At 34.3% G+C, this 19,659-nt stretch overlaps 1 protein-coding gene across 1 annotated transcript; it reads right to left on the minus strand.

Moving 5' to 3' along the window:
* Nucleotides 1-6,894: 6,894 nt before the first annotated feature.
* LOC149145327 (uncharacterized) lies at nt 6,895-17,612 on the minus strand. The gene is made up of 7 exons (XM_089449141.1): nt 17,571-17,612; nt 9,684-9,790; nt 8,715-8,794; nt 7,860-8,588; nt 7,671-7,757; nt 7,486-7,578; nt 6,895-7,313 (listed from the first exon to the last, which is right to left on the minus strand). The coding sequence occupies exons 4-7, from the start codon at nt 7,980-7,982 to the stop codon at nt 7,110-7,112; spliced, it is 507 nt and encodes a 168-aa protein (XP_089305267.1). The 5' UTR covers nt 7,983-8,588; nt 8,715-8,794; nt 9,684-9,790; nt 17,571-17,612; the 3' UTR covers nt 6,895-7,109.
* Nucleotides 17,613-19,659: the final 2,047 nt, after the last annotated feature.

The raw sequence follows: 19,659 nt of genomic DNA on the forward strand, positions 1-19,659 counted from the left end.
AGGAAAAAAAAGTGCTGGAAAGAAAGGTAAATAACACTACAAGAAGAGGAGATCTATTGCTCTCAGGTTGGGCCCTAACCTGAGAGCTATAGCTCCCTTAAAAGCTCAGAATTAGATCCAAATCTGCTTGCCTTTATTCATAATCAAAAGTCTAATGTCATGCCAAAACTGGCTTACAAAAACAAACACCGAGCTATGCTCAGAAATTACAATATCAGTCCAAAAGTTCAAAAAGCCCCTAACAAAGGCTACGGCCTTCATATTTATACAAAATGAAGATCAAGCTGGCTTCCTCCATTCGTGGAGCTTGGCTGTCCAACTGAAAGTCAAACTGCTGTAAAACTGCTGATCCTGTAGAACGTGTTGGCTGCCTTTAAGCTTGGTGGGGAGAGCTGTTAGAGCTCGGAGTTAAGGTGAAAATCACGAGGAGGGTCATCAAGACTGTGGACAACCTCCCTATGAACCCGCAATGTCACCTTTGCTGTCTCCTTGTCTCCTTTTGCGTGGTCTTTTGCTCTCTTTAATGCCAAGAACCTGAAATCATCATGTATTAGCCACATAGATATAATGTCTGCCCCTCTTCCTACAAACAACACGAATATACTAAGAAATGAATGCATAAGTGATAAAAGATGAATGGTTGAGCAAGGTAAGTAGGCCAATATGAGCCCAAATTGTACCAAAAATTGGGGCTCATCAAGGTGAATCCATAACTTGATGTATTATGGATAATTCTCTAGCAAGGGTAGACATGAAAGACACCAAAAGCAGCACCAGTTTGAATTTGCCTCTCACACATTGCTAACTTAGTTCGAATAGCAGATAATATAAAGAACAAGATATCACACATGCAGGAGCAGTTGACTTGGGTTCGAATCACAGAAATATATAGAGCAAGAATATCACACATATTCGCAGACAATATATATAACAAGAATATCACCTTGGCAAGCACCAATAAAAGGCCATGGATAAGTTTTATCAACCTCTAGATTGCAACCCACCTTGGAGCTTTAACCTTTGGAGTCATTTATGCCTTCATATAGGTATTTTATTTGATAATGTACCTAAAAAGGAGGGATTTCTTTGTCTACAAAATTGTTATTCCTTCTTTCCTATCCAAATGGTTGTAGAGGCAATTAGGCGCAATGATCTATGTTATTTGAGTGCTCTATCATCAAATAGCCCAACAAGGAAGCCTCCTGCCAAGTACCCTATCCTCAAATAAGGGGAGAATAACACCCCATACCTCCTGAGAAAAAATACAAATGAACACCAGCATGTGCTCTATTGTTTCCCCTTCACATTTGCATAGAGTACAAATTCCAAGACCCTACCTTGCCCTTTTTTTATAACCTCTCACATAAAAACATTATTCGTTAGGAAAACCACATAAAAATTATGGATTTCATTCAAGATTTAACTTTCCAAATATTCCCCACCACCAAGCTACTACTACTGCTTCATCATCAAAGATAGGCTTGTACCGCAAGCAAGCTATCAACAGTAATATGGCAGGATTGTTGGACCATACAACTTTCATTTGTGAAGACGACATGGAGACAACTCTTTGCTCCTAAATGCAACCAATGTTTAGTTTAGAAAAAGAAAAAAAATATATCTTGATTTTGTACTGAGCAACAACAAAATATACAAAATTTCCTTGTGATAGAGTTGCTAAGATGGAATCTTCATCTACAAACATTTACCTATTAGGATGAGAAAATGAAAATCAAATTTCTTTCTTATTCCAAAGACTCCAATGGCAAGATAAAAAAAACACATCAAGTTTGTTTACTCCAACACACCAACAAGTAGCAAGCCCCAACTATATAATATAAGAAAGTAGTAGGTGTCCCAAAGGCCTGAAGGGGATCTAATGGAAAGAAGTGACCGTTGTCAGAAGCCTTCTAATCAATATATAAATATATGCATGTAGATTTATTATTATTTTAATTAGAAATCTTCAATTAAATAATAAAATTTAATTACGTCTCTCTCAATCTAAATTGCTTATTAGCATAATTCACTACCTTCATACATCTTGCATTTTTTAACAGCTTTGTAACATGTGGATTAATTTCCTTTTTGGTGCACAATATCCACCTTTTAGGACAATATGGTGCAGCGTCCCAACCCCTATAGATGATTACGACAAAATAAGAATAACAAAGAAGATGAAAGGTTGTACAAACCAACATATTTTTCAAACAACTACTCCAACATCAGTACCCTAACTTTTTCATGAAGATATCATATTGAGAACATTTGAAAAATGGTGGGAAATCTGTGTAGCGACTATCTCTCTTTTGCGAGGGTGATGTGGAAAAAGTGATAATATTTCACTCTTTCGATTATTATTTTTTGTTAAATCAGAAAAGCCAATATTAATGGAGATATTGGTATTTTTCACTAAATTTTGTGAAGTGACTAAATCTAGCTTTAACCGTTCACCTTAAGATGTTTCTTACAATATAATTTCCTAAGTCTATTTAATATCTTCATTATCATAAAAACCAACCTATATCCATCTTAACTCCACATCTACCACTCTTATAGGGATGAAATCTATTTATCCCTCATCACTTGGTAGACCTGGAATTAAGATGGATCTAAGCTGATAGAATTTCCCCTTTAAATAGTCTATGCTCACATGAATACCATGGTATTACCATGGGTCAATACCATGGTTTATCATAAACCTGGAGCTCAAAAACTACTATTAGTAATTTATAAAAATTAATAAAATTAATAATTGATTTTTTTTTTAACCAAGTCAAAATGTTTAAGTGACATTAAATTACAAGATCGATTTTTACTCTTAATCTACCAAGCCCAGACTGGGATCAAATATTTTTTCACTCTATGCTAGTTCACATATCACGATTTTTTATTCCTCTCGGCACTCAGTAGATCCAGAGTAAAGATGGATCTATGCTGGTTTAATTCCTCCCTTTAAATAGGCTACATTCCATGTGAATACCATGGGTCAATACCATGTGCCATCTTTATTTTTATTAATACTAATATTAGGGTTAATAATGTTTTTTTGCACAGTAATAATAATAATTTGGCCATTGGTATTTGGCCCATAGGCTTCGCCTAAATATAAAAAAATTATTAATGTCCTTAAATATAAGGTGACTTATAGAGAAAATATAAGAAAATAATTTATTTATCTACCATACCTCTCGTTTATTTATGTTTTTATTAATTTACCATACCTGTTTTATAAATATGGTATTTGGCCCATATGATTCACTTAAATAAAACCTCTTTTTTGAGCCTTCTCAAATAGAAAGAGGGTTATAGACTAAATATAAAAAGAAGTTTATTTATTTACCACACCTCTAGTTTATTTATATTTATATTTATTTACCATACCTTTGGAGTAAGTATAAAAAGAGGTTTAATTTATTTACCATACCTCCACTTTATTTATATTTTTATTTATTTACACCCTTTCGCGTTCCTAAATATAAGGCGACTTATGGAGTAAATATAAAAAAATGTTTTAATTATTTACCATACCTCTCGTTTACGAGCCTTCTTAAATAGAAAGAGGATTATGGACTAAATATAAAAAAGGTTTTATTTATTTACCATACCCCTAGTTTATTTATATTTTTATTCATTTACCATACCTTTGGAGTAAGTATAAAAAGAGGTTTTATTTATTTACCATACCTCCACTTTATTTATATTTTTATTAATTTACCATACTTCTTTTATAAATACGGTAGTTGGCCCATAGGATTCAATTAAATAAAACCTCTTTTCCGAGCCTTCTTAAATAAAAAGAGGGTTATGGACTAAATATAAAAAGAGGTTTTATTTATTTACCATACCTCTAGTTTATTTATATTTTTATTTATTTACCATACCTTTGGAGTAAGTATAAAAAGAGGTATTATTTATTTACCATGCCTCCACTTTATTTATATTTTTATTTATTTACACCCTTGCCATCAATGGAAACCAAATTTGAAAACAGGGAGCCATTCATAGAGGAAATCAGGGCGATTGGGACCAAATACGACCTCTCAAACCACCTCCGAAACTAGGAAATGGGTGATTGCAAACAAATTTAACATTGCAAAGCAGAAAATCGGTGATTGTAATCGAATATAACGTCCCAAACCAGGCGAATCGGGTCAAATGAGTCTTTTCATAGTTTATATGCCCATTTTTTTGGGCTAAATTGAATAAAATAATTATTTTTTAAATAAAAGTTGGACTAAATATATGAAATGGGTGTTTTATAAAAATTTCACTGCTCTAAAATGAGAAACCCCTTAAATTTCACCCTTGGGCTAAAGTTCGCCCCTAAAATTTACCATGCATGGTATTAGGGGATTGATAAAGGCTTTTAAGGTAATTATAGCTCTTCGAGGGAATTATATTATTTTGTTTAGTTTTATGAATTAGAATTTTACTTCAAAACATCTTAGGATTAAATTTACATAGGTGCCTCAAATTCTCTTGCTTTTTATTTATATAGTACATTTTCTTACTTTTAATAAGAGATTTGTACATATCTATCTCATCACACTTTAAATATTGATTAGGAGTATCCCTAATACCTTTTATAGAAAATTTACAACCCTTATCATACATTAAGGGTTGGTAGTTATATTATTCCTTCTATATGACATGTTGATAGAGAACATAATAATGATAGGGGAGATGGTTGTAGTAAGATTATGATAGTGGTTTTTGATGTGATCCTTATAAGTCTAGAGGTGTAAATCCATATTTGAATTCTTTAGGAAGATATCCATTTTACTTTTGTTGAAAAAAACTCCTTTGATTCTCACATTTCTCTTGCATATGGATTTTGTGTGTGAAAAAGTTTATAATTAAGCTAAAATGATTTCGATCAAAGTTAGACTTATGGTCATTTAATAGATCAAATTTTACAATTTGGTTGGAAACAAGGATATCAAATATTACCTAATCCATGGAATTTATACTAATCCCATGAGTACAAGTAATGTGGTTATAATTTGGCCACTTGATTATTCCATTGCAAATTATGAGGTTTTGAGAACTATAGATCTGGGCTAAGTCAGTTCCAAATAATTATTAATTAGGTATTTAGAGTTTCTTTCTTATTTACACTGCAACAAAACCAGCGATTTGCACCAGATTTTAGTGCATTTTTTTTGTAATTATGATGAGCAACCTAGCGCTAAATCTGGCTCTATTGTACAATTTTTAAAGCGTCCTTTTTTGCACCTGATTTTTCATCCTTTTTCACGCTAGATTTTGCACCATTTTTTACACCAAACTATGCATCATTTTTTGCGTCAAATTTTGAACCAAGATTTGCATCTTATTTTATGACAGGTTTTGCTTCTAGTTTTGTGTCATTTTTTGCTTCTATTTTTCATTCTCTTTTGCTTCCTATTTTGTGTCATTCTTTGCTTCCATTTTTGCACCATCATTTGCATCAAGTTTACACTGTATTTTGAATCCAATTTAACGTCTTTTTATGCATCCATTTTGTGTCAGTTTTTGCATCTAGTCTTACGCCAGGTTTTGTATCTAGTCTTACACTAGTTTTTGCTTCTATTTTTGCACCAGCTTTGGTGCCTATCTTTGCACCATGTGTTGAATTTGATTTAGCACCAAATTTTGCATCCATTTTTGTGCCCATTTTTGCATCTTTTTTTGGACCATTTTTTACATCCACATTTACGTTTGATTTGTCTCCATTTTTCCCATCTCATTTTGCACCATATTTTCCGTCATTTGTTTCATCCAATTTTGCATCATTTTTAACACCATCTCTTGCATGTAATGTTACATCATTTTGAGCATCCAAATTTGCATTTATATTTGCATCTTATGTTGAGTCATGTGTTGTGTCCACCTTTGCATCTTATTTTGTGTCTAATGGTACATTTAATGTAGAGCCATTTTTTACGTCTAATTTTGTATTTGTTTTTGCACCAAGTTTTGCATCCCATTTTAAGATATTTTATGCCCCTTTTTGCACCATTTTTTTGTGTCTACTTGTGTCCAATGTCGCACCATTATTTACACCGACTTTTTCATCCAATTTTGCATTTTTTTGGTGTCTAGTTTTACATCGTTTTCACCATCCAAATTTGCATCTTTTTTTACCTCATTTTGTGTCCACATTTGCATATAATTTTGTGTCTGAGTTCGAGCCTAAATTTGCATGAGATTAGGAATCATTTTTTACATCCAATATGGCATCCTTGGTTTCACCTTTTTTCAGCCCCATTTTGCATCTTGTTTTATGTCTTTTCTTACATCTTTTTTTTTTCCCTTTTTTGCACCCAAGTTTGCATCCTAAATTTACACCATTATTTGCATCATCATTTGGCATATTAATTTGTAACGTTTTTTGCTTCTTTTTAACACTCAAATTTGCATCTTATTTTACATCTAGTTGTTGTCTTTTTTTGCATCTAATTTGGTGCCCATTTATGTGTCCTTGTTTTTGCCCAATTTGATATCCTTTTGTATGCCATGTTTTGTTCCCTTCTTTGTGTCAACTATTGCACAATTTTTCACTTCTAATTTAAAACACTTTGTATGTCAATTGTTTGCATTTTGTATTAATTCCTAGTTTAACATCCAATTCTACTTTCAATTTTGCATCCATGGTTACATCCGCATTTGACTTCTTATATAGAGTATATTTTTCTTTACATATATGACCCCCTTTATAGATTCATAGTGAAATATATGATAGTTTCTAAATATCATTAAAGCAGATATCACAATTCAAAATCATTTGTAAAGAAATTTAAGAGAAATTGACAACATCCATCCAAAAAAATAGCAATGTGTCATTAACAATTTTCAAAACATGTATAAAATAGCAACATAATACTAATAAAATCAGTATTATTTTTAATCAAAACAACTAAAATTCAAATATGATTAACAAATCAAAATATTTCATGAATATCGTTATTCTACGATAAATTAACAACATACATAAATCAAACTCATCGTATGATTACAAAATCAAAATGTCTCATTGATATAGGGTAAATTCACAACACCCATCTAAACATAACAATGCCATTCTACACAATAATTTCTTCATAAAAAACAATGCATGTGCATGCCTAGCTACCACCACCAAGATCATCCTCATGATCATCTTGATCATCCTCATTACTCTGATCCACATCATCACGAACACCGCAACTATCATCATCATCTCCTCCTTCACCACCATCATCCTCATCCTCATCCTCATCCTCATCATCTCCTGATATATGTTGAACATAATTTGGATCATCATCTTGGCAATCATTACCTATAGCATTCTGACAAAAAAAATCGATATTACATGTTAGTATTAATTACATAACACAACGCATGTTTTTGTTATACAATGTTAACCATAAAATGAGGTAAGATATAATATCTAATAGTACTAAAAAATAAAATGAAAATATGGTTTAAAAGTATATTGGAAATCCAACTAAGATTACATACCATAGAGTCCATCCAAACAACAAATTCAACCCATCTCTTTTGCTGCAGCACCTCCTTTTCCAAATGATTTGGAGGTCTTCCATATTTTAGTTCCTATCAATCAGTAAATAGGGAGAAATTAGATAACAATGACTTTCTTCTAGTACAAAATTTATTAAAAAATATCACATGTTTAATATACTTACAAAGGTTGTTATCAGTGCTTTTAAACCTTTCTGGCCACTACAATGAGTGACTTTTGTCTTGGTTAACCTCGCCTTGGATGCCTTGTCCTTAAACATAAACCAATTCAATTTATTTTCACACAAATACATGTATAAGATACTTATAAGTATTAATACATTCTAAATAATGTTTAATGAAAAATTAAATACCTGAATGCTCTCATTGCCGGCTTTTCTTTGTGCATCCAACTTCTCATATGATTTTACAAGTTCTTTCCATACTTTAAAAGGTATGTCAATAGGTCTTTGTTTCAGTCTTTGATCTTGAGGCATTTTTTAAATTTTTCTTGTTTGGTTGCAACGAAACCTCTTACAATTGAGCGACATTTGCAATTTTATCTTCTTAACCGACCAACCGGTACCAAATTCATTCTCTATGTCTTGTACCACCATCTTTTTTAGGTGAAGTGGAATCTTGGAGAATGTGAGGTGAAGATGATCTCTAAATCGTTGAAGGCAGGAGTCCTTTAGCCTATTTAAGAATTGTTTTCCTGCTTCTGTCCTTCTTATCTCCCCTGAGACAGGGTCATACTCTATCTTGGTACCTAAACTACCAATAGATGATGCATAAGCTGAGGATGAACAAGAATTTGCAGTCCCAGGAGTTGCCACCAGAGAAGATGTTTCAACACAATGTTCTTCATTATTGGTGTTTGATGTCAATAACACTTTTTTCGATTTTTTTCTTGATCCAAGAGAGGATGGGGAACTAATGGATTCTCCTAAAGCTTGTTGATTACCTGGACCTAGTTGATTAGCTTCAGGGGATTTTGTCTTAAGAAAATGCATTAGGGATTCAACATCCAAAGATTGAAGTTTTTTGAGTCCTTCTATCCCAAAAACATCTTCAAGCAAGGACTCCGTTATCGGATTCTTTCCCTGTCCAAATTTCAATGATTTACCACAAAGTATAATTATAAAATTATAATTCTAACTTCAAACCTTAAACAAAAAATAAAACATATTATATTATGCAATTATTCTATAAAAACAAAGTAAGCTTACCTTTTCCGATCCACTTGCACCTCCTTCTCCACTTGCCATATCCTCAAAGTAGAAGAGATCGATAGAAAAGGATGTTCTCCCTTAAAAAACAAAGGATTGAAGGTGAATAATCTCAAAATGGCTCTCTAGGGCGGAATTTGCAAACAACTTAGTTAAAAATCCAAGTGACAATTTCTATTTTGACAATTTCTTCCTTTCTTGGAATCAGATTCTCCAGTGCTAAATGATAAAATGGTTCAGCTCTTATGCTGTCATGTATATAAAAGACCTCATGCCATTATTCCCCCCTTCATGTTTTTTCCTAAAAAAACATTACCCTTTTTACATAATTACAAAATATAAAAAGCAGCGGATTTTTACATACTTACATAATACAAATAGCAGATTTTTAGCAATTAGAAATTAGATTTACCAAATTTCCAAATGTTTTTTATCTAATTACAGAACATAAACAACAACAGATTTTTACATAATTACATAATACAAACAGCAGCAGATTTTTACCAATTAGAATTTTCTAATTGGTAAAAATCTGCTGCTGTTTGTATTATGTAATTATGTAAAAATCTGCTGCTGTTTATGTTCTGTAATTAGATAAAAAAACATTTCAAAATTTGGTAAATCTAATTTCTAATTGCTAAAAATCTGCTGTTTTTATTACATAATACAAACAGCAGCAGTTTTTATCTGCTAAAAATTTGGAAGATGAAGATCTTATTCAATTTCTGTATTTAGTTTCATGTGGCAAGAACAAGATTCTTCTAAAGGAACCTAGCACTGCAACAATATCTACAAGTGATAATTTTGAATTCAATCCTCCCTTTTCGCACAAGTTGAAAAATATTAAGATTCCACTTACAGATATGAATGCAAATGAGAGGAACAGAGTGATCGAAAATGTAAAAGAAGACAAACATTTCTAAAAAGATTCAAGAATAGTTCTCATCATGAAGGCTAGAAAAATCTCACCTCAGCAACAACTATTGAGCGAGTGTGTTGAACAGCTCCAAAGCACATTCAAGCCCGAACTTAAAGCAATAAAATCCAAAATTTAGGACTTGATCTCAAAGGAGTACCTGGAACGTGACAATGAAAACAGTAATTTATTGAGATATATAGCCTAATATTGCTGATTGAGATGCAAGTTGAAAACAAATCTGTAATGCAACTTATGGTTAATTTTGTTTTATTTTAGAGAAATAAAACATATCACAGATTGGATTTTCCATGTGAGTTCGATTGACTAACATAGAAATACTCTGTTTTGCGATAGAGGATAGAAATACATAAACTAACCGTGGCAATTCATTGCCAAAATTGTCAACTCCCCCTGATTCAGTCACTAATGGAGACTGTAGAGCATTTTCAAATGGTGTGCCAGTAACAACCTTATCATTATCTTATGTAAGCTCACGATTTGTCAATGGCGTACTACATTTTGGTCCAAATAATGTGTACAAGCAAGGAGATATATCATGGCCCTCAGTATGTCCAAGAGTCTTCAGTGGGTGTGTCGAAGGATTCCATCCTCTGTTCCAATGTAGGTGATGACATATTCTGTGAAACAAATTGTTTACTTATCTCTTGAAAGGAAAAAATGAAAAAATGTCACACATACAGTGCACCAACTGTGTACTATGTTCCTTAAGATGAATTTGATAAAGAAGATGGAAAAATATGAAGTTCATACATAATTTAGCTTACCTTTCTAGAATCCGTCGCTGCTGTTTCATTTTCTTTCTGTAGATTCTATAACTTCCAAGGGTTTGAAGCTCCTTGCAGTCTATGATAAATCTACCAGGAGCTGGTCATGGATTGGTCCAGTGGTATGATCATATCTAGCTCCCCAAGGGATGAGTCCATGGAAGTCCAGAGTTCTCTAGAAGCATGGGACATTTCTCAAACTGTGCTTTTAAAATTGGTGGAAGCATTTGCAAATTGGATGAAAAATTGGAATGAAACTCTTCAGCAGATTGTTTTTCTTCCTACCCCACCACCACCATAAATGCCAACAAGTATATATGAAAAGGAAATATTTCAGGACTTTAGAGCTCAAAAAAGTTCAATCACTATCACCCCAAGTTCTGCTGATATGAAAGCCTATTACTGTAGAGAAGAAGTTCTTCGATACTCTGTTCCTGACAGGGCTGTCTCTTACACTACTGTAGATGGGAGTAATGCAGTTGTTGCTCCACTAAGGAAATTTGGTTGCAAACCTACCATAATGCATACACCATAGTGCATTATGACTCTTATTGAAGGATTGTCATTGGGGAACACTAAAGGAGATTACTCATTGATAATGAGCCAAAATGGAAGTAATAAAATATCCATGTTGAGAGCTATTGCGGGGATGTGGTGTTTTGGTAAAGGAACTAATAGGTTCCATATTAAACACAAAAATAAAGAATCAAATAAATCTACTTTACCAGAAGTTGTCAATCATATTCAGCGACTTAAGTCATGTTGTGATCTTGAAGTTACAGTGAATGACAAGGCCTGATCTCAAAATTTCATCTTAAGAATTGAAGGGGACTTAGGGGACAACAATAGCGTGAAACAATGGACATTTTCTTGCCTATCAATCCAAAAACTAAAGTATACATTTTCCATGTGCATACCCATCCTACAATTACTTTTAACAAGTACACATATGTTCTTAGGAGAGGACACATATGCTCATGTTTTGTAATGGAGGAGACGTATGACCAGTGGCCCATGGAAGAAAATTTCTTTGGGTTTGATGCAAATTTTGAATCTATAAGTATAGGTGCATGCATGGTATTGGAAGCCCTCTTGTGCATCCTTTGGGAGTTGATATGGTAGCAAATTTTGCTTCAATGAAAAAACTTCTAGGAGTCAAGGGTTCGAAGCTCCTTGCAGTCTATGATAAATCTACCAGGAGCTGGTCATGGATTGGTCCAGTGGTATGATCATATCTAGCTCCCCAAGGGATGAGTCCATGGAAGTCCAGAGTTCTCTAGAAGCATGGGACATTTCTCAAAATGTGCTTTTAAAATTGGTGGAAGCATTTGCAAATTGGATGAAAAATTGGAATGAAACTCTTCAGCAGATTGTTCTTCTTCCTACCCCACCACCACCATAAATGCCAACAAGTATATATGAAAAGGAAATATTTCAGGACTTTAGAGCTCAAAAAAGTTCAATCACTATCACCCCAAGTTCTGCTGATATGAAAGCCTATTTCTGTAGAGAAGAAGTTCTTCGATAATCTGTTCCTGACAGGGCTGTCTCTTACACTACTGTAGATGGGAGTAATGCAGTTGTTGCTCCACTAAGGAAATTTGGTTGCAAACCTACCATAATGCATACACCATAGTGCATTATGACTCTTATTGAAGGATTGTCATTGGGGAACACTAAAGGAGATTACTCATTGATAATGAGCCAAAATGGAAGTAATAAAATATCTATGTTGAGAGCTATTGCGGGGATGTGGTGTTTTGGTAAAGGAACTAATAGGTTCCATACTAGCAATTGTCCCAAAAGGTACAAAGAGAGGCCGATAGATTTATGAAGTTGGAATTGTTGAATTTTTATAAAAGGTCGGGCCAACTTCTAGGCTGCTATTGATATTGTATAGCTTATTAAATCTGAAATAGAGTAAAAGATATAGGAGACAGAACAGACTGGGAATGTAAGTCCTTTATACTGGAAGAGAAAAAGAGAACAGAGCAGCATGTAAACGCAGAAGAACATAAAGAAAACCACAAGACTTTCTGACTGAACATGTGTTTATTGGGGTCCAGATTCATTCACATGTATTTAAAAATGTTGACATGCTTGAACCAAAAAAGAAGAGAGCAGCAAGGGAGCAGCCAATAGGAATATCAAATGCACAATGCCTTCTTTGTTGGTATAAACAGATTTTGTTTGATGATGGTAATCATGTATTTTCTCTTGCAAATTTCAGGAATTGATTGATGCAGAGCATACAACAGACTTCTATAATGCAGCAAATTTTGATGGGTATGCTCCAGTTGGCAGTAGCTCAAATGCTTAAGAAATATGATGTTGCATTCAACTTTATCTATGATGATTTGTGTCGTTTGATTCATGAAGAAGGATTTTCTGAGGCAATGGCAGATCCAGAGGGTCTTTTTTGGCAGGTTTTTAATGCAGCTTGAAATGTTGGCATTCCTTTGGATAAGTGAAAATGCTTCTTTTTTTTCGTTTAATTAGTCATGGATACAAAAGTTCTCGATAACGGAAAACTGTTCTTGCTAAAGCTAACTGTGGTATGGAAGTTCTAAAGTTTTAAAGATTCGGGGGAGACCGTTCTAGAGATTCCCGTCTGTCAACTGCTGGATTGTCAACATGAAATAAAACGAGGAGATTTCTAGCTTATCAATCCAAGGAGACTCCTTTCCTTTACATAAGGAGCTGATCAATCCAAGACAAAGTGGGAAGGACTACAATGCATAGATGTATGTCATCATCTCGTGACACTCGATAATCATGAAAGAAAACATAAAGAAGCTCATAACATATAGGAATAGAAGAAAGAGACTCCTTTACATGAGGAGTTGATCAATCAAGGACTCATGCAGAAGCGCTTTTTAATGCATATTAGACACACACATTGTCAATACACCAATCAGTTAAGAAAACGTGTCAATTAACAGACCATATGCCATGACAAATCTCAATCCCTTACAACATGTAATCAAGAAAACATTTCAATTAGCAAACCAGCCATGACAAATCTCAATCCCTAACAACATTTAGTCAAGAAAACATGTCAATAAAAGGAAACAGTATATTTTTATGTTCAGATTGTTTTGTGAAGTTTTAGAAATTGTGCTGAGGATCGTTCCTAAATTTTAAAAATTATTACTCTGGCAAGTAGAGTGGAACTTGATCTGAGGTTAAAAATTTAATAGAAAGAGGGAGACTTAATGTTTAAGGGCTAAACAGTGAGGATTTAACGGAGGATTTTAACGTGCTCAAGTTTAAGATGCAAAAACATTAAAGCACAAACACAAAATATGAGGAGATCCCGTGAAAATGGGTTGGGAGTATCAGAACGGTCTAATTGCACTGCTGAATCTGTTTTGAAATTCCAATCTCCAATAAATCTGGAAAAATAAAATAAAAATATTCAATTCTGAAAAAATAATGTATAATCTAATTCTAAAAATTTAAATAAAAACATCCCATTCTGTAAAAGTAAAGTAAAAACATCTCATATTTACTACTAACGATAGTTTCCAACTGTTACATGTGTTGCTGCTGGTTCTGCCATCGTAGAGCTGAGAGTTATTTCTGTGTCGTTTTTCAGGTAATTCTGTTTCATCTCCAGTCAAACTACCGTGCCAACGTCGTGGTATTTTTCCATTGATACGTGAAAGCCAATAACTGCCGTGCCCGATTTTTCAAGTGGACTATACTCATTAAGCACAACAGTTCTGCAAAGGCCAAGCAAGTAGCCAATTCTCATGGAATAATTACCACACAGAGCACCAAGGGAGCAGCCAATAGGAATATCAAATGCACAATGCCTTCTTTGTTGGTATACACAGATTTTGTTTGATGATGGTAATTATGTATTTTCTCTTGCAAATTTCAGGAATTGATTGATGGAGAGCATACAACAGGCTTCTATAATCCAGCAATTTGTGATGGGTATGCTCCAGTTGGTAGTAGCTCAAATGCTTAAGAAATACGATCTGAGGCAATGGCAGATCCAGAGGGTCTTGTTTGGCAGGTTTTTAATGCAGCTTGAAACGTTGGCATTCCTTTGGATAAGTGAAAATGCTTTTTTTTTTGTTTAATTAGTCAGGGATACAAAAGTTCTCGATAACGAAAAAATGTTCTTGCTAAAGCTAACTGTGGTATGGAAGTTCTAAAGTTTTAAAGATTCGGGGGAGACCGTTCTAGAGATTCCCGTCTGTCAACTGCTGGATTGTCAACATGAAATAAAACGAGGAGACTCATAGCTTATCAATCCAAGGAGACTCCTTTCCTTTACATAAGGAGCTGATCAATCCAAGATAAAGTGGGAAGGACTACAATGCATAGATGTATGTCATCATCTCGTGACACTCGATAATCATGACAAAAAACATAAAGAATCTCATAACATATAGAAATAGAAGAAAGAGACTCCTTTACATCAGGAGTTGATCAATCAAGGACTCACGCAGAAGCGCTTTTTAATGAATATGAGCCACACACATTGTCAATACCCCAATCAGTCAAGAAAACATGTCAATTAACAGACCATATGCCATGAAAAATCTCAATCCCTTACAACATTTAATCAAGAAAACATTTTAATTAGCAAACCATCCATGACAAATCTCAATCCCTAACATCATTTAGTCAAGAAACATGTCAATAAAAGGAAACGGTATATTTCTATGTTCAGATTGTTTTGTGAAGTTTTAGAAATTGTGCTGAGGATCGTTCCTAAATTTTAAAAACTATTACTCTGGCAAGTAGAGTGGAACTTGATCTGAGCTTAAACATTTAATAGAATGAGGGAGAATTAACGTTTAAAGGATTAACAGTGAGGATTTAACGGAGGATTTTAACGTGCTCAAGTTTAAGATGAAAAACATTAAAGCACAAACACAAAATATGAGGAGAGCCCGCAGCCTAACATTGAATACAAAACTGCCTTAAAAGAGTGAATACCTATATACACCCCAGCTATAAAATTCAAGGATTTTAACGTGCTCAAATTTAAGATGCAAAAACTGGCACAAGAAGAACAAGAACAGTGATAATTTAATATAACCAGTGATTGCCAACAGCCAGAGAAGAAGAACAGCAACAACAACCGGCAGACCAAAGAAACGATTAACTCTGAGGGCAAACAGCCAGGGAAAAAGAACAGCAACAACAACCGGGAGACCAAAGAAACGATTAACTCTGAGGCCAAGAGTGCAAGAAGATGGGGATGAAATACATGACTGTAGAAGATTTCACTAATGGCAGATCGCTTCCGTGACTGATGTAGCTTATATGACTGTATTATGCATTTAGTATGCAAACTATGAACACGCATAAAATAGTAAAAAGCGTTTGCTGTATAGTATGCAATTTAGAATGGCAAAGATGGAAAACGCATATAAAAATCTACAGCGGCTGCTGTTTCCTTGGTTGTTTGGTGGTGTTCCATGCGGAGGTAAAGCTGGATATTTTCTGCAACTGCCTAAAACACAGATCCTTCTATGCCGCTATGAGATTTTATGTAAGTTCCGGAAGCATGAGGGTTACGTGGACCACAGGTATTTAATTATTGCAGGCGGACAAAAACTACAGCGGCTGCTGTTTCCATGGTTGTTTGGTGGTGTTCCATGCGGAGGGAGATAAAGCTGGATATTTTCTGCAACTGGCTAAAACACACATCCTTCTATGCCGCTATGAGATTTTATGTAGGTTCCAGAAACCTGCGGTGCCACCTAATGAGGGTTACGTGTGCCATCTAATGAGGGTTACGTGGACCATAGGTATATAATTTTCGCAGCGGACAAAAATGGTAGGAAACCATGCCAGATGTCAACAGGAAATTGAAAGTGTTGACGACTGTGTTGATGCATAGGAAGGCCTATCGGCCTAATTAAACACAAAAATAAAGAATCAAATAAATCTACTTTACCAGAAGTTGTCAATCATATTCAGCGACTTAAGTCATGTTGTGATCTTGAAGTTACAGTGAATGACAAGGCCTGATCTCAAAATTTCATCTTAAGAATTGAAGGGGACTTAGGGGACAACAATAGCTTGAAACAATGGACATTTTCTTGCCTATCAATCAAAAAACTAAAGTATACATTTTCCATGTGCATACCCATCCTACAATTACTTTTAACAAGTACACATATGTTCTTAGGAGAGGACACATATGCTCATGTTTTGTAATGGAGGAGACGTATGACCAGTGGCCCATGGAAGAAAATTTCTTTGGGTTTGATGCAAATTTTGAATCTATAAGTATAGGTGCATGCATGGTATTGGAAGCCCTCTTGTGCATCCTTTGGGAGTTGATATGGTAGCAAATTTTGCTTCAATGAAAAAACTTCTAGGAGTCAAGGGTTCGAAGCTCCTTGCAGTCTATGATAAATCTACCAGGAGCTGGTCATGGATTGGTCCAGTGGTATGATCATATCTAGCTTCCCAAGGGATGAGTCCATGGAAGTACAGAGTTCTCTAGAAGCATGGGACATTTCTCAAAATGTGCTTTTAAAATTGGTGGAAGCTAAGTCAGATGATCTTTGGTATCATAGAGATTTGTTCCTTTCACTTCTTCATAGGCACCTTACTAGCTAGTGCCAGTGAGAAGTATCAGTGAGTTCTGAGGGAGCAACATATCTTTTCTTACTATGCCAACTATATGCCCTAGACTAACGTAGAGGAACGTGTCAGTCGACCTGTGTGTTAATGTTATACATAATGCAGAGGAACAAAGTCTTATACATCGTGAGCCATATGAACTGTGTAGAGCCAAGAGCCATCGGTAATAGATTTGGCAGTAACAACATACCAAGTAGCTCTGCTATTGCTATTCAATGAATCTACGAAGCTGAGCTGTGTAGAAATTAAATCTCAACTAAATTTGGAAGATGAAGACCTTATTTGACTTCTGTATTTAGTTTCATGTGGCAAGAACAAGATTCTTCTAAAGGAACCTAGCACTAAAACAATATCTACAAGTGATAATTTTGAATTCAATCCTCCCTTTTCGAACAAGTTGAAAAAAAATTAAGATTCCACTTACAGATATGAATGCAAATGAGATGAATAGAGTGATTGAAAATGTAAAAGAAGACAGACATTTCTAAATAGATTCAACAATAGTTCTCATGATGAAGGCTAGAAAAATCTTACCTCAGCAACAACTACTGAGTGAGTGTGTTGAACAGCTCCAAAGCACATTCAAGCCCGAACTTAAAGCAATAAAATCCAGAATTCAGGGCTTGACCTCAAAGGAGTACCTGGAACGTGACAATGAAAACAGTAATTTATTGAGATATATAGCCTAATATCGCTGATTGAGATGCAAGTCAAAAACAAATCTGAAATGCAACTTATGATTAATTTTGTTTTATTTTAGAGAAATAAAACATATCACAGATTGGATTTTCCATGTGAGTTCGACTAACTAACATAGAAATACTCTGTTTTGCGATAGAGGATGAAGAAGATTTCTAGGTCACTTGCAAATCACTCACCCAGTTCTACCTTCAAGAGGAGGGACTTGTAAAATCTGCTGCTGTTTGTATTATGTAATTATGTAAAAATCTGTTGTTGTTTATGTTCTGTAATTAGATAAAGAAACATTTCAAAATTTGGTAAATCTAATTTCTAATTGCTAAAAATCTGTTGTTTTTATGACATAATACAAACAACATCAGTTTTTACCAATTAGAAATTTCTATTTTCTAAAAAAAAACATTTCTCTTTTTAACATCAGCATATTTTTATATAATTACATACAAATAGCAGCAGACTACTAGTAAAAATTTACCAATTAGAAATTAGAAATTAGAAAGAAATCTATAAGTATCCTTGGAAAGAAAAATCTACTAGTAAAAATTTATAAAATATTACTAAGGGACTAAGAAGGTGCTGTTCCTAGAAGGAAGAAGTCTATGCTCGAGAGTTGGTGATGCCTGCATGTTGGTTCGGAGGAACAAGCACTCTCCAATAGATTTCCCAAAGGAATTTGTAAGTTTTTATTTGTGCTTAATAACAGACTTAAGATTATTTTGAAGTGGTATATTGGTTTGTTTTGACAACAAGGTTATTTTGGTCAAATCATTGTTGCGGTATTTAAAATTACATGAAACTTATATGAGTTTATTATCTGCATTAGGATTCCTTGGAAATCTACCCATGTGAAAACCTTAATGCTGTAATATCTTCCCATTCTGACTTGAATTAATGTTTGGATCTTGATGCTGAAATGACACAGTTGTGTCTTTGCCTAAGGTGACTAAGGTGACTAAGGTTGCTGTAAGCACTGATGTGGGGTCCCATAACCACCTCATGGATGAGACTGGAATAAATAGTCCTTGTTTATTACTAAGATTGATAGAGTATATCTACAATTGTAAATTAAAATACTGGATAATGATTGATTGATATGAATTTATTAAGGATGATATCGACATTGGGCCTCTTGACTGTGTATGGATATACAGTGATTGGTCATGAGGTGTGTGGCCTTTGACCTTTCATTGGCATAATTAGTACTGTTCCTACTACATTGCCACCCTCTTAAGAATGTTTTGTCCTCAAAGCATAGTAAATGAGATTTTCTCTTGTTGAGCATGCTTTCTTGGTAGCATCATCTTTATTTAGTTGTGGGAGTTTGACTCAGTTCTTGATTTGAGTGATGGTGAGGTTCCTTTGCAGTGTTCACATCATATTCTAAAGCCTTTTGGCCTAGTTATTCAATGTGAAACCTTGATAATCCATGGTAACATACTTTCTTTGTGGTTATATGTTTGTCTGTGTTTCTTGCCCCCTTTCTATTAGTTGTAGATCATTTGTGATGGGAACTTTCAACCCATATAGTTCATAATTTTGTCTTTTCTAGTTAAATTACTTGAACTATTCTTCAAGTTTAATGTTATAAGCACCCCACTACATCAACTATTCAACACCTAGTACCCTACCCATCTCATTGAGATGAAGAGCATAGAGTTGTGTTAAATGTTCCAATTCTTGTATTTGAACCATGACTTTATGGAATCTTTTTACTGTCTTGACCTTTTATCGATCAATGATTTTAACTATGGAGTGGGGTACACAATTAGGTTCAGTTGCTTAGCTTAGTTGATGTCTATACAGTTATGGGTACTGTTGGAATCTACAAGTATTCTTTTGCTGCTCTTCTAAGGTGCACCATATCTTTCTTTCTGTTTAAGCCAAGAGTCACAGCTAAAATTTCTTCTTTAGAGCCACTAGGTGG

Source organism: Pinus tabuliformis, chromosome X, assembly GCF_031772625.1.
Source record: "Pinus tabuliformis cultivar Carrire ecotype Pingquan chromosome X, CPIR1, whole genome shotgun sequence".
NCBI lineage: Eukaryota > Viridiplantae > Streptophyta > Pinopsida > Pinales > Pinaceae > Pinus > Pinus tabuliformis.

What these genes read in the sequence shown, in the direction of transcription:
- LOC149145327 (XM_089449141.1), bottom strand. Translation starts at nt 7,982, where the DNA reads ATGCCTCAAGATCAAAGACTGAAACAAAGACCTATTGACATACCTTTT. An exon ending in CCGGCAATGAGAGCATTCAG is followed by an intron (nt 7,758 to 7,859) that starts GTATTTAATTTT and finishes TTTATGTTTAAG; the next exon opens with GACAAGGCATCCAAGGCGAG. An exon ending in TTGTTTGGATGGACTCTATG is followed by an intron (nt 7,314 to 7,485) that starts GTATGTAATCTT and finishes TTTTTTTGTCAG; the next exon opens with AATGCTATAGGTAATGATTG.